This window comes from Penaeus chinensis, chromosome 24, assembly GCF_019202785.1.
Source record: "Penaeus chinensis breed Huanghai No. 1 chromosome 24, ASM1920278v2, whole genome shotgun sequence".
Lineage (NCBI taxonomy): Eukaryota > Metazoa > Arthropoda > Malacostraca > Decapoda > Penaeidae > Penaeus > Penaeus chinensis.
The window spans coordinates 10,308,416-10,320,915 of record NC_061842.1 but is presented as its reverse complement, the minus strand read 5'-3'; the positions used below and the strand labels follow the sequence as shown (position 1 = coordinate 10,320,915).

The 12,500-nt window shown below is 35.0% G+C and overlaps 1 protein-coding gene across 1 annotated transcript in view; it reads left to right on the top strand.

The window, feature by feature from the left end:
- Positions 1–1,613: 1,613 nt before the first annotated feature.
- Positions 1,614–12,500, top strand: part of LOC125038118 (pyruvate dehydrogenase phosphatase regulatory subunit, mitochondrial-like) — a 12,350-nt gene continuing 1,463 nt past the window's right edge. Inside the window, exons 1-17 of the mRNA XM_047631422.1 lie at positions 1,614–1,724; positions 2,329–2,485; positions 2,810–2,963; positions 3,841–4,053; positions 4,446–4,609; positions 5,005–5,241; positions 6,766–6,876; positions 7,025–7,194; positions 7,576–7,768; positions 8,213–8,380; positions 8,587–8,744; positions 9,140–9,288; positions 9,437–9,564; positions 10,066–10,235; positions 10,406–10,585; positions 11,515–11,715; positions 12,395–12,500. The exon at positions 12,395–12,500 is cut by the window's right edge and continues 1,463 nt beyond it. Coding sequence (XP_047487378.1) covers positions 2,350–2,485; positions 2,810–2,963; positions 3,841–4,053; positions 4,446–4,609; positions 5,005–5,241; positions 6,766–6,876; positions 7,025–7,194; positions 7,576–7,768; positions 8,213–8,380; positions 8,587–8,744; positions 9,140–9,288; positions 9,437–9,564; positions 10,066–10,235; positions 10,406–10,585; positions 11,515–11,715; positions 12,395–12,500 — 2,638 coding nt within the window. The 5' untranslated portion in view covers positions 1,614–1,724; positions 2,329–2,349. The remainder of the gene's footprint in view (positions 1,725–2,328; positions 2,486–2,809; positions 2,964–3,840; positions 4,054–4,445; positions 4,610–5,004; positions 5,242–6,765; positions 6,877–7,024; positions 7,195–7,575; positions 7,769–8,212; positions 8,381–8,586; positions 8,745–9,139; positions 9,289–9,436; positions 9,565–10,065; positions 10,236–10,405; positions 10,586–11,514; positions 11,716–12,394) is intronic.

Here is a 12,500-nt window from a genome sequence, read left to right as displayed (position 1 = left end):
GTATTCAATTATCATGCTAGACATTCTAATATTACTCCTACAAGTGGTGGTTTAGTAGTGAAACGGAACTTAAACAACGCCCCCGAAATTCTTGATCCGCATCAACACCTCACTTTGCCAAGCACCCAAAACTTCGTCATACTGTGAGCCTGTCCTCCTGCCGCGATATCCATAGCGCCGGATAACCGACGCCGCCCGCCTAGCTACTGAACTCCGACGTAGCGAGTCACGACACTCTTAGCCGTCAACGATGTACAGATTTCCGGAGAACCTCAGCTGGACCTCTGGACCAAGGACGCGGACCACCCAAAATGTCCCTACACCAAGCGGAGTTCCTCGCCATACGGATGCATCCGCGCAGCCACGATCATGCAGGCAACAACACCATTCCGCTGACCAGTCGCGTCATGACCTTGCTCGCCACGCAGCGCTCCAAATGGCCCCGTCAGCCTACAGGGGCGGCCCGCTAGCTGCTTCGTCAGCTGTGCATCTCCCTGCCTCTCCTCACCTCGCACCACACCCGAGATCCGAGTATGAAAAATTGAAAACAAGTTTTTCCTTAAATATTTATAATTTTATTTTAAGTACTTAATATCGACCCATTCACCAGTGCAGCGAAGCTATGCTTTTGTATTTTGCGTTCAACTGTCAGTTATAGGTATTCATTTGCAGTTTAAGAGTTGCTTCACTAGATTATGACTGCCGCCTGAAGATAATTTGCGACGCCGCTCGTACGTATGTTTTACCGCCGCCTGAGGAAACATTTCCGTCAGCACTAGCGCGGATTTGCATAATTTGGGTAAATCAAACTTAGATAGCATTGATAACATTATGCCACTGTTGTTTCTTAAATACCTTTCTGCGGTTTTTAACAACCCGATTTTAAATAAAGTTTGGCTATGATGAGGACCAGCATTTTAAAACCAGGGAGATAAGAAATCCAGCTATATCTATATCATATTACTGAAATATGTTGTAGGACCCATCTCACGGGCTCCTACAATGTGTGTGTGTGTGTGTATGTGTATGGGGGTGGGGGTGCGTGCGTGCGTTGGTAAATATCTTTGTATGTGTGATTAATAGTATGTGTAAGGGTGCGAGTGCGTGTATATCATCTATCAAACTAACACACACAGGGGGACAAAGTCATACATATTAGCGTCGTTGAACCGTACTCATATTGACAAATGAACAAAAGGTATGAATGAGAATTATTATCTTTACAATACAAGATATGTACTTAACCGGTTCTGATTATATCTTCGTCAGAAATACATGATATATCTGACGAAGATATAATCGAATCCGGTAAAATACATCCCTTGTATTGTGAAGATATTAATTCTCATTCATATCTTTAATACAATTAGCGTTATTCGATTTTTTTTTTTTTCCTTTAAGTTTTAGTTTTTTAGTTTTCCCCATGTTTTCACTAGCACGAGTTGGGCAGAGTGTGTTGCCTGTAAGTGGGGATTTGAATGATGTCACAAACAGCTGATTGCCTTCCCAACAGAGACCGAGCGGGCGCTGCCATTGGTCGATTTCCCTCAGGCGAGCGAGGAGAGCAAAAGGGAGACCGGAAACTCGGCGTTGATTGGTCGACTGTGTTTACATCCGAGACCACTACAAGAGAGGGCAGGACGGAGTAAAGTGTGAACTGGGAAGAATCATCTGCAAACGTCTATAGAACGTTCATTAAAGCCGAGTTGAATGTGTATTTAACGGTGAGATTTGTTGTGAGAACTTTGTGTGATTATTTTAAGCGATCACTGTATTTGTTTGATGTTATAAGGTGGTAATAATACCATGTTGTATGCAGAAGCTATGAGAAAAAACTATTTCTGGATTTATTTATAAATTTTCACCGGTTGCATATGAAAAATGATATAACGTCACAAAGGGCATTTTTTAAAGTACAGACCATATATACATAAACAGATTAAAGTAATAATGACATTTCATGAGCATGATAATGACGACATTATAAATGCAGTTATCCATGATATCAGTTTTGTTGAATCAGCAAGAATGCATGAACCTTTTAGAAATTAGCTTTGAAGTTTCGTTTTTTAGGCACATTTTCTATCATATGTGAATACTCGTAAGCTGCCTTTCAATTTGTATATATGGTGATCAGGTTTCAGAGACAGTAAAACATTACATCCTATATCATGCCTTTTTTGGACATAATATATTCTTTTTCTTAAATAGTATTTGTACAGTACCATGCAGTGTGAAATATGACTTTTGAGAATGCTTATTGAAATTTGTATACTTTATTTGTGCTTGATATTTTTATGAGTGATTTTCTTTATTGTTTTTGTACAGTTAAGCCGTCATCTCAAGAAAATGTTGCAAAGAATTATAAAAGTACGGAGCACTGCTGTGTCTTCATTAATAAGTCAACAGTGCCACACCTCAGCAGATATTCTAAAAGGCTCTTGGTATCCACCCCATCAGTATCATCAACATGACCAAGAGAAAGGTATTGTCCTGATTGATAGAAAGGATTATTTTTAAGATAGCTCATTTTATAATTGTTGTTTATCCCATCACTGCCAGGGTAACAGAAATCCCTGAGCATGATAAACTTTGGTGATTTCTGCCAACAGCCAGACACTGGGTGTGGGAGTCTGCCATATTAAGCGGAACATCCCGCTCCATGTGCATACCCTGCAGACCAGGCAGTTTGTTATGATGCTGGTGAACATGACCCATCATGTTGAATTATAATGAGTAATTGGATATGTTGTGTATAAGCATCAAATATACCTTTTAGTTTTATTATATTGTTAATCTGTCCTTCCAGGCATGCATATATCATCCACATTACCCTTAGACGAATCTCCACCAAAGAAAGCAAAGGTTGTGATATGTGGTGGAGGGATGGTGGGCACTTCTTTGCTCTATCATTTGGCAGAGCTGGGATGGGGTGCGGATACTGTTTTGGTTGATCAAGCAAGGTATGTGTTTTTCCTTTGAAGATATTTTAGATTTCAAATTGATAGATGATAGAGTAATACTGTAGATTCAAGACTTCACAGTGGTCAGAGGATTTACAAAAATAGTAATAAATAATACCTTATTTCCTCCTTTTTCCCTTAAATCATATATAAAAGTTTCAGACACATAATTAACATAAGGTGGAGGGTAGTTTGTAAGTATTCAAAGTAATTCTTATAATTTCTGAAGATGTTCTAATTGTTTCCTCTGTTTTTATGTATAGCCAAGCCTGTTGAGTAGGATGATAATTGTATTGCCATCTGCAGAAAGGAAAACTGATGTCATTGTATCTTGCTATTCTTATGGCTTTTATTATTGTATTCATGATTATTGATGGTTTGTTTCAGTGGAAATTTGTCTGTGAATATATATGAATTCCATCTGTTAAAGCAATACATTGATACGGTATTTAGTTAGAGTAAGCCATGCCAGATATCTTACAAGAGTGTATTAACTTCTTTGGTTGAATAGTATTCTTAATCTTTATTTGTCTTGATTAAAGTTAATCTCTCTCTCTTTTGAGGAATAAACAGTATTAAAGGAACTTTCTAATATTCCATAAACATTTGATGACAGTTGAATAAGTTATGTATTTATTGAAAAAGAAAGTTGTGTGATCTTTGATTTTATAAAGTGATACAGGCAACAGAGCTTTGTCATTTTCAAATTCTTTCATTATCCTTTTTATATTCTTTTGAAATTGTGATAATGAGTAGTAATATATAAGGTTAAAATAAAAATTAGAATTTATTTATGAGATATTATGAGAATGCAAATTTTTTAGTTGTATGATAGAAAATACATTATATAAAACTGTTGAATATTATCTGTTATCAGGATTGGTGCTGCATCATCATGGAGAGGTTCAGGTTTCCTTGGTGGAGTAAAATTAATCAAAACAGAGATGAACATTCTGCGTACCTCTAAAAAACTTGTTAAGCAGTTGTCAGAAGCTGGACATGACACTGGCTGGAAGCAGTGTGGATCCCTCCATCTTGCAAGAACCCGAAACAGAATGACACACTTTCGTAAAATGAAGGCAATTGCAGAGTAAGGCCATATTTACAGACCTTGTTATTATTGTTATTATTGTTATTATGGATTTCAAGTACAAGTATTTCTTATACCAGTCTTTCATGTATGAATGTTCTGTGGCACATGTGCTACATTGAACTTAAGTTACTGATATATTATTTGCTGCATTTCACTGGAAGACAAGACTCTCTGTGTGTGTGTGTGTGTGTGTGTGTGTGTGTGTGTGTGTGTGTGTGTGTGTGTGTGTGTATGTGTATGTGTATGTGTATGTGTATGTGTATGTGTATGTGTTTGTGTTTGTGTATGTGTATGTGTATGTGTATGTGTATGTTTGTGTGCGTGTGCGTGTGGTGTGTGTGTGATTTACAGACTAATTAGAAATCACTAACAATGCTTGTCTCTAACAGGGCAAGAGGTACAGAATGTTATATGTTAACTCCTGAGGAAGTAGCCAAAAAATGTGATATTCTTCACACATCAGATATTATCGGTGGTATGTGGGTCCCAAAAGATGGAGCCTGTGACCCATACAAGCTTTGCTATACTCTTCTGAAATTAGCAATTGAAAAAGGTAAAGAAGGATCTTAATTTTTTGTCTAAGTGTTGAATTTTATTCTTGACATTTAGATTTTTTTGTATAATTTAATCTTTTGTCTAGAAGGCTGGACATTCTCATGTTTGATTTTGTTAATATGTTATTTATGGTCAATATCTTAGGCATAAAGTTAAGATATACATGCTCTTATGATCTGTATGAATTATGAAGGCGTGTTTTAGGAGCTAAAAGATAATATTTAATTTTTCTTTAAATGCTTGTGATTTTTTAATTACACTTTGATTTATTAGGTTATTTTTGCCAAGCCTTTTCCTTAGTTACAAGAAAGTATGGAGAAAAGTGTCAAAATGATAACTTCAGTACTATTCTGGACATAGAAGCAAGTTGTTAAATAATTATGATATCAACAGGTACACATGTTGTGGAGAAGTGTCAAGTAACCCGTATCATCGTTCACAATCAGCGTGCAGTTGCAGTTGAAACTACCAAAGGAATTATAGAGTGCGATTATGTTATTAACACTAGTGGTCTGTGGGCTAGAAATGTAGGCCAGCTAACAGAACCTCATGTAAAAGTTCCTGTACACCCAGCAGAACACTACTTCTTATATACATATCCTATTGAAGAAATTGATCCTCAGATGCCAGGTAATTAATTATGTTCATGTAAAGGAATAGGTTTGTACTGTAAAGTATATATCTTGTGAAATATATTTATCTCACTCATAAATCATGATATATATATATATATTTTAAGTTATGTTTTTCCTTTTTTGTTAGTAGAACACTTGTTTACTTGCATGTATAGGACATTATTAGCATGCTATAATCATTGGACAAATTTTACCACAAAGTAGTACTATATACTATCCACCTGAAAATGAGAGTGAAAAGGATAGATAGACAGACAGACAAATAGAGACAGACTGACAAATAGTCAGTGACAAGTATTTAAACAAATTAACAGAGTTGGTTAATGAGAATGAAAATTAATTTAAAGATGGATTTGATATCATGTGTAATGAGAGCATTACATACAGGTGTGGATTAACATTTATTTCATGCATACAGTAAAAATGAAAAGTCTATTTTCCTTGTGTATGCCCTAACTCACTATGCTTTTGACCTATTTAAAATCTGGTTATACTTATGAAGGGTGAAGGAGATTGTTCAGTATTTGATTAAGTGTTTTTCATCAATATCACTTTATTTTTATTTTTGCAATTATTTGTCATGTGATTAATTACCTTTTTTTTAAAGAAACAAAAGTAAAAATATACAAAGCACATCAGATAGTTTCTAGTATTTGATTCATGTTTATGATTATTTCCTGATATATCCTATGAGCTAGCAGGCAAGCAAGGAGATTCAGTTTTTCTTATTCTTTAGGTGTTATTTAGCACCATTTGTGGATATGCCTAAGATGCACCTGCAGTTTGATAAAAAAAAGAAAATATATCAGAAGTAATAGGCTTTACAGTAACATCATGAAATATTTACTCCTCACATGACTTTCTCCCACAAAGATTTCAATGAGTTATATTCATGTAGCTTTTTATAACATACTGACCAATTGGCATAAGACAATTTATTAATGTTATGTAGATGATATAATGACAAAAAATAATAGAGATAGAAAATTAACTTTCAGGGTTGACAATGTTCAATTATCTTTTTCTTGGATTTTTTTTTTTTTCTGCAAAAAATGAACTTTTAGCTACTGGACAGGCACTAAGATTGCACACACAATCTTGTCAGGGAATTTTTAATATGTATCCTCTTTATTTTTGGTGAATATTTATAGGAACTAAATTCTGATATTTTGATTAATAATTTTTTTGAGGAATCTAAACTGAATTTTAAAAATCCTTGGTATAGTTATGTGCATAGTTAATTGTTTGTGCACTAATTAATATATATAGTTTTGTGTGTGTGTGTGTGTGTGTGTGTGTGTGTGTGTGTGTGTGTGTGTGTGTGTGTGTGTGTTTTCCCTTCTTGTAGTTCATTAAAGAAATGTGTAAAATAGAATCCTTTTAGGAAATTTTATCTCTCTCCCATTTGGAGATTAAATGAAGTGAGTAAAATGTAGGTGTTAATAGAGATTGAGCTCATATTTTCTGAAGATCATTTTATCTTTTATTATTACAATGTTTGTTGTGTTCACTTTCATAGCAATACGTGATCCAGATGGGAACATCTATCTGCGCGAATATAATGGTGGACTTATGGGAGGAGGATTTGAAAAATGGGCTAAGCCGGCTTTTGAGCATGGAATACTTCCAGGTGAATTGAATTTGGTTCAGCTTAATCTATTCTTTACATTTGAAATGATTAGCATTTTATTTGGCTGAAATAAAAACAAGGTTGTTGTGCAATAAGTAATGGAATTTTAACCTCATCATTTTTTTTAAACTGTTCATGAAACCAACAGATGATGCAGAGGAAAGAGACCAATTAGAAGACTGGGACCATTTTCATATCCTTTTGAAGGAGATGCTTCACCGTATCCCTGTCATGAAGAATGCTGTGCTGGGCCGCTTGTACAATACAGCTTATGGCTTTTCCCCCGACCATAGATGGATAATAGGGATGTCGCCTGAAGTTAGTTCCTGGTTTGATAACTAATTATGTTGAATATTGTTTGAATAGATGAATGGCACCTGAAGTTACTTCCTGGTTGAATAAATTATTGAAATATTTAAGACTTCTGTCTTTGTTTTTTGTTTTGTTTTTTCCCAAGCCTTCCTCTTTCTTTTATTATTCTTGTTAATTGTATCATTATTATTAATTTACGTGTTGATGTTGATATAGCTAATACTTAAAGATACTGACATGAAAAATCATTTGAAGTTTTTGTGGATATTACTGGCCTCACAAAAAATTAAAAAGTAGATGCAGTATATCCTTGCATTATATATTGTTACAGTGATTGTTTTAGCATAACTTTATTGAGTGAAACCCTAACCTATTACACCTTTGCAGTTGTCCAATTACTTTGTAGCCACTGCCCTAAGAAGTGGTGGAAGCAATGCTGCTGGGGGAATAGGTTCTCTGTTAGCTGACTGGATTGTTAGTGGCATTTCACCCATGGATGCTTACGATTTAGACATTCTTCGCTTTCTTCCTGCACACAACAACAGAAGATTTCTACTAGACCGTGTTAGAGAAGTTCCAGGTGAGTTTCACCACCACAGTTAGTGGGTCAGTGGTTTTATCAATTGATTAAATACATTTTGGTAATAGTTTTGATACAGATGAGACAGTGAAAGCTCATTTCATGTGTGGCTCTTAAAACAAATATGATATTATCGTAGCAGGAATTCTTTTGAGACTGTGTTGAATAAAAGGATGAGATAGTTGATAATATAAAATTAGGTAAAAATGACAGTCAGTTAATATAAAGAGCAAGTGATCATAAATAAGTTGCAAAAAGTGTAACTGTATTTTGTACCAAGATGGGAAAAATAGTGTAGTAAGGAAAGGGAGAGGAGGGCAAGGAGGAAGGAGAGAGGGAAAGAGAAGATGAGGGAAGTGTGAGTATAAAGATGCATGACTTCTCTTTATCTTCACTGTGCAGTCCATTAAAAAATAATAAGATTCCTATATCATTGCTTTTCAGGTTTGCACTATGGCATTGCATTCCCATTTGGGGATTGTGAGACAGGAAGATGCATAAGAATGTCCCCGATCTTCCCCAAGTTGAAGGCAGCTGGGGCTGTGTTTGGTCAGGTTATGGGATACGAGCGGCCAAGTTATTTTGACCCTGCAAAGAGCTTGGACTCCACAGGTTAATTTTGTCATTGTTTGTTTGTAAGAGGATGCTTTATTTGTATAAATTTACCTTTATTCAATCTCCTGAACAGCAGTCACTTCTACATAGTAGCTAATTGCCATTACATGTCATAGTGTTGAAAGCTCTCATTTGTTATATTCACCTTTATTATAGACATTATCATATTTTATAATGAAATTTTATTCTTTACTTAACCCAAGTTGCTGGAGACAGTGAACACTCTGCTCTATTCCATATGGCTTATTCTGATACATGGACCAAGCCACACTGGTTTGATTTTGCTTGGGAAGAGTATGCTGCATGTAGGGAGCGTGTTGCTATACTGGATTACTCTTCGTTTGCAAAGTTTGATATATGGGTACGTATTCAGCCAATATCAAATATATTTCATAAATAATTTATTTAACCGGTGCTGATAGGGATGGCATATGTGTACATGCCATGCCCACTGTGAATTTAGTTTAGTAATTGTCACTTGAAATTCATTTGCCTCTTTCTGCTTACTGTTTTTCAACTTGAGAGCTTGACCTGATATATTGATTGGATATATTCCATACTTAATTAATTGTGAGACAAAAGTTTATTGAATATCAGCTGATGTAAAGAAATGATAGTTTGATATGGAGTTGGAAAGCGGAAGAATCATTTTCCTCAGTGTTCAGCCTTCACATTAACCCTTTGTTGTTTTTTTTGTCTTTTTTTATTTCAGGTACTAATTGATGAAACAGTAGTAATATATTATATTTATTGCAGTCAAAAGGGAACGAAGTTGTCCAAGCACTTCAGTACCTGTGCAGCAACGATGTAGACATACCAGTTGGAGGCATCATTCATACTGGAATGCAGAACTCACTTGGAGGTTATGAAAATGATTGTTCACTTGCACGAATTGCTCCTAATCAGTAAGTATGGATAAATATGTGTGTTTTTAATAAAGTCTAAGAATGACTCACTCATGTTAGTGGATTTAAGATATGAAACCTAAAAACAGTAAGTAAATAGTAAAATTGTGCTTCTTTGTTAACAGCTTTTGTGTTTCTATATTAACAGCTATATGATGATTGCACCCAGTATCCAGCAAACAAGATGTAACACATGGTTAAAGCGCAATTTACCGGGAGATGGTTCAGTTGTAATGAGTGATGTTACATCTATGTATACTGCAATTTGTTTAATGGGTGAGTAGTGTCATACTGTCACATTTACAGTTATTAGAATTGAAGGTAGTAAGGTGTTTCAGGACTTATCATCACAGAGAGTTTTTTTTTTTTTTTTTTTTTTTTTTTTAGAGTTAATAGTGTATATAGAAGTAAGTGAAGATTAGAAAAATCAACCAAATGTTTTTATTTATTTTTCTTGTCAATAGATTTCAGTAGGTTTCTGGCTTATGGATCATATTTACGCCAATTTCTTCTGAGGGATCATAACAAGAAATATTTTCAGACCTAGATGGGCCCTGAGGTGGTAACTTACTTTATCTTGATATTTCAGTCATCAATTTCAACTTTAACATTAGAGTCTTATGAAGATTATTTCTGTTTGGGGCTTCCACTCTTTCTACTGAAAGAAATAAAAAAATTATAGGGCCTGTAAAGAATAATATTTTTGTTCTTGATAGTATTAGTTTATTATTATATCATGCACTATTACTTTATTTTTCTGAAATTGTCACCTTACAGGACCACTGGCTCGCTGTGTATTGTCTGAGTTAACAGACATAGACCTGTCAACCAAAGCTTTCCCATTCTTCTCATTCAAGGAGTTAGATGTTGGACTTGCTAATAGTATTCGAGCCATGAATCTTACTCACACAGGGGAGCTTGGCTGGGTGTTATACATTCCAAATGAGGTAACCAAAATATACAGAATTCCTGTCATGTGTATTAGATCATTTAAGTTAAAAGTGTAAAGGTGACAAGATTATGTAATATCAGTTATTGTTCTATATATGATAAACATATTTGTCTGCATATGTTCAATTTTCCAAAATTGGCTTATATTTCTTCTTCCTTTTTTCAGTATGGTCTTCACGTTTATAACAACCTGGTTTCAATAGGAAAAAAATATGGGATGAGACACGCTGGTTATTATGCCATGCGATCTCTAAGAATAGAAAAGTTCTATGCATTTTGGGGACAAGACTTAGATTCAACCACAACACCACTTGAATGTGGCAGAGGGTTCAGAGTCAAATTGAATGTAAGTTACTCATTGATCATTGGCTAATTTTGTTTGTCATTGTCTTAGTAAATATACAAATATTATGTATTGATAATATTAATCTATTTATATATGATGTTTTATCAGGGACAGGGAGTCATTATTGATAGCATGAATATTATGAATTCTAAAAACAAGAAAATTGTAAGTATATGTACCATGTTAGTGATTGTGTGATTCTATAGTTACACAGGATATTCCTAGCAAAATTATGTATTCTGATTATCATTTTATAGTTGTCTGAATAGGGTGGCAGTGTGTGAAAAAGGAAAGGGATTGCTTTTCTGGTGGCATTGTATCTGTCTATTATCTTATGGACAATATTAGCTTCTTTTTACATTACTGACAACCTAAGTCAATCAGAAAATTATATTATTTGAAATTTATTAATGATTAATAAGAATGTTTAGATTAATGGAAATGCATATGTTGTACTGACAGTTACAAATTAATATTACACAAGTGTACCAGCATAGTTGTATGTACACAGGCATTACACGCAAACACACACTCACATAAACTGGCACTTGCACAAACGCTCTTACTGATACTCATATTTACATTCACATTCACTCCTACATCTATACACTCACACTTACATACATACACTGACACACACATACACTCACACATACATACACTTGCACTCATACATATACTGACACTTTAATACATACACTCACTCATACTCACATATACTCTCATACTCTCCACACACTCATACTCTCACACACACTAATTCTCACACACACTCATACTTACACACACACTCATACTTACACACACACTTATACTCCACACATACACTCATACTACACACATACACTCATACATACACACACACACTTATACACAGACACACAAACACTTGTGAATGTAAAACTAACTTTAGAAATGTATATTTGCAGAAAGACATTGATTTCATTGGGAGAGAAGCTCTAGTGCAGCAGAAGGAGAAGGGTGTTAAACGCTTATATGTACAGCTGCAGCTTGAAGATCACAACATAGAAGTGGACCCTTGGGCTTGGGGAGGTGAACCAATTTACAGGGATGATCGTTTTGTGGGAGTCACCACCACAACAGGCTATGGCTACACCCTTCAGAACTTGGTGAGCTACATAATGTTTACCAGGAAACGTTACTTCATGCACAGGAGTCTTTCTTGTATTTTTCTTCTTCTTCTTCAGCTTTTTGTTCTTCTTCTTCTTCTTCTTCTTCTTCTTCTTCTTCAGCTTTTTGTTGTTGTTGTTGTTCTTCTTCTTCTTCTTTTTCTTCCTCCTTTGCTTCTTCCATTGCTTCTTCCTCTCCCTGCTCTTCTTTGTTGTCCTCATCTTCACCTTTGTTCTCTTTCCCTCTCTTTCTTCTTTTTGGTTGTAGGACTGGTCACTCATGTAGAGCTCTAAGTGACATCCACAAGAAGCTTAAGTGCTGATTTTGGACTCAAAAGCTATGAAGACTGAGTTGATAGAATTCTTAACAGTTGTTGTTCATAAAAAATACAGATGTTGCATCACTTATCTCTCTGTCAGCGCATTAATGGTACACGTTATATTTGGATGATCTATTTGGTGAGTGGTAATTAGGAAACTGGAAAGACTATAATGTGTTTCTGAACTATTTAAGAACTAATTTGTAAGTTGAAGAATTTGTATATTACTGTTTCAAGATAAGTGATGAGTAGAGTCTGTTGATTTAAATGAGTGACCATGATTTTTATGACTGATCATTATATCACTGTAGAATTACATTTTTAGGACTCTAATGAAAGTCCTCACCTTTCATTTTCAGGTTTGCCTTGGGTTCGTTCGCAACTTTAATGAAAAACGAGAAATGGACTTTGTAACTCCAGAGTATGTAATGGCTGGGAACTATGAGGTTGATATTGCGGGTGTAC